At 40.8% G+C, this 2,500-nt stretch overlaps 1 protein-coding gene across 1 annotated transcript in view; it reads left to right on the top strand.

Annotated features, from left to right (window-relative positions):
• Positions 1–496: 496 nt before the first annotated feature.
• The window catches only part of LOC138021531 (putative 4-hydroxy-4-methyl-2-oxoglutarate aldolase), a 4,723-nt gene continuing 2,719 nt past the window's right edge, over positions 497–2,500 (top strand). Inside the window, exon 1 of the mRNA XM_068868427.1 lies at positions 497–805. Coding sequence (XP_068724528.1) covers positions 512–805 — 294 coding nt within the window. The 5' untranslated portion in view covers positions 497–511. The remainder of the gene's footprint in view (positions 806–2,500) is intronic.

Raw genomic sequence — 2,500 nt, 5'->3', positions numbered from 1 at the left:
TCGAGGCGATCGAAGCCTTGGAAGCTAATTTATGGCCCTTTTTCTTCGGTGATTTCCGCTTGGCGACTTCGTCGCGGTCCCAACCTTGGAAAAGGATATATAGAGGGAAAAGAGGAAGAACCAGAAAGCGACGTTAAGCATTTTTAAAATTTAAAATCGTACATAACTTTTTAAATTTTGAGAAAAACCGTTTTCCCATTCAAATCCTTATATTTCTACTCTTGCGTAATATCGAACAGTATGAGCTTGTGCGGCTGGATTACCCATACAGTGCATTAATACAAAAAAAAAAAAAACTGAAAGGAGCTTTAAACTCAGATGACAATGTTTCTAAAGGCTGGACGGAGGCGAATGAGCCGTCTCTAGAATAAACCCGGAGAATAAAAGTAGAGGGAAAGTATAAGTAATTTTTATGTAACAACAAAAAATATGGCGAAATCTTCGGTGTGTTTGTCCTGTGGTGTGCCGTGCTTTTCCAGCTCTTTCCCAGTCCTTTCCGTCACATAAAGTTATGGCTCTTGGCATTAGACGTGTGTTGGCCAGAAATTCCCTACTTCAAGTATCTGAAAAGGCCTATCTTGGCTTTGTTGTTCCAGCTTTTCGGCGTTTTTTTATAAGCAGTAACAGTCCGATGAATACAGCTGATTTAAGCGATGAATATAACGACATACTGCAATATGTCGAGCCTAATCTCTTGAGAAATTATGGGGGCAAGACAAAATTTGGAGGGATGATTTCAACCCTGAAATGTTACGAAGACAACGCGCTGGTTAAGAAAGCTTTGAGTGAAGAAGGAAACAAACGGGTAAGAGAAATGAGCTTTCGATGAAATTTGTTTTACATTTAATTTGTGCAGATTATTTGATAGCGAGAAATTTATGCTGACCGGCAGGGGAGGGGTAGGGGGCGTAACTCATCAGAAATTTTATTATTTTTGCTCAAAACACATGTCTTTCTGTCCCTTCTTCCATGTGCGTTTTAATCTGAAAATTGGAAGGCAATAAGTTTAACTTTGGTCCATGACTTCATTACAGTCAGTAGAAATCCCTTATAAGGGCTTAATGGGGACGTGCGGCCAGCCAGGGTATGTTTTTCGGGATTTTTGCCTTGAACAGGGTATCGAATTTATCATTTTTTGTCTTAATCAGGGTATCGATTTATCAATTTTTGTCTTAAACAGGGTATCAAAAATCGGAATTCTGTCTTAAAATGGGTAGGAAAATCAGCGATATTTGTCTTAAACAGGGTCAGGGTATGAGGGGCCGTGCTGCACCTCCCCACCCAGGGATATATCGAGTACCCCCCCCCCCCCCTACCCGGGGTAGAAATGTCTGGAAAAAAAGAATCAGCTCAATTACAGTTCTTTTCACTTGTCCATAAATAAGGCCAGCCCCTTTTTTTCTCCGTTTAGTGTTTTCCGACCGACCCAAATTTTTGGTATTTTCAAAAAAAAAAAAAAAAGGTAACGACGTTTTCAAACCATTTTTATGTCGCATAGGATGTTCGGTGGTTGATCCTTGATATAACGGGGGGATGTGGGTGCAAATCCGGCTCCGGGCAAATTTTCTTTCAAACATTTATTCAGTTTAAAGTATGATTATTGGAGGTGTGCATTGTCAGGGTTTCTCTCCTACACTCTCTATAAAATGACAGTCGCCTGTATCCTTCGAGGATCCTTCCTTGTCATCCGCTAGGTTGACTACGGTCGTGTATCATTAACTTGATCTTTAGTTGGGTTTCAAGTGGAGTTATAGGCTCCCCTAGCTTGTCACCTTGAAAGAAAATTTCCCGGGAGGCCCACGCCCTAATCACATAAATCACCTCTTCGATGGCTGTGTTGCCAGCATGGTTATCCTGATGGTGTAGTGGTTATCACACCCGACTAGTAACGGGGGGACATGGTTCAAATCCCTTTCAGGGCAAATTTTCTTTCAAACATTTATTCAGTGAAAAGTATGATTATTTGGGGTGTGCATTGTCAGGGTTTCTCTTCTACACTCTCTATAAACAAAAATGAAATTAGCCTGCATCCATCGAGGATCCTTCCTTGTCATCCGCTAAGTTGACTACGGTCGTGCATCATTAACTTGATCCTTAGTTGGGTTTCAAGTGGACTTATAGGCTCCCCTACCTTGTCACGTTGAAAGAAAATTTCCCGGGAGGCCCACACCCTAATCATGTAAATCACCTCTCCGATGGCTGTGTTGCCAGCCAGTTTGGCAATGTGTATACTACCTCCAGTGATCAGCTGATACATTCAAGAATTCATGAAATGAGATGCAATGCTATTTTGATAATAGGCCACTTTTGGAATATTAAAATTCAGGGCCCAGTTGTTCGAAAAGCGATTAACGTAATCCAGGATTAGCATAAACGTTTGTTTCATGTTTTCAACTCTTTGGTTAAAGTTTCATTTGCTTATTTTTGTTTTTCAAGATTGACTTCTCCTAATGCAAAGTTTTGCCGAATATCAGCGTTGAACAGCCTTTGGGCGAAGAGA

The sequence above is a fragment of the Montipora capricornis genome, chromosome 10 (genome assembly GCF_036669925.1).
Source record: "Montipora capricornis isolate CH-2021 chromosome 10, ASM3666992v2, whole genome shotgun sequence".
In the NCBI taxonomy this organism is placed as follows: domain Eukaryota; kingdom Metazoa; phylum Cnidaria; class Anthozoa; order Scleractinia; family Acroporidae; genus Montipora; species Montipora capricornis.
This window is presented reverse-complemented; position numbering and strand designations above follow the sequence as displayed.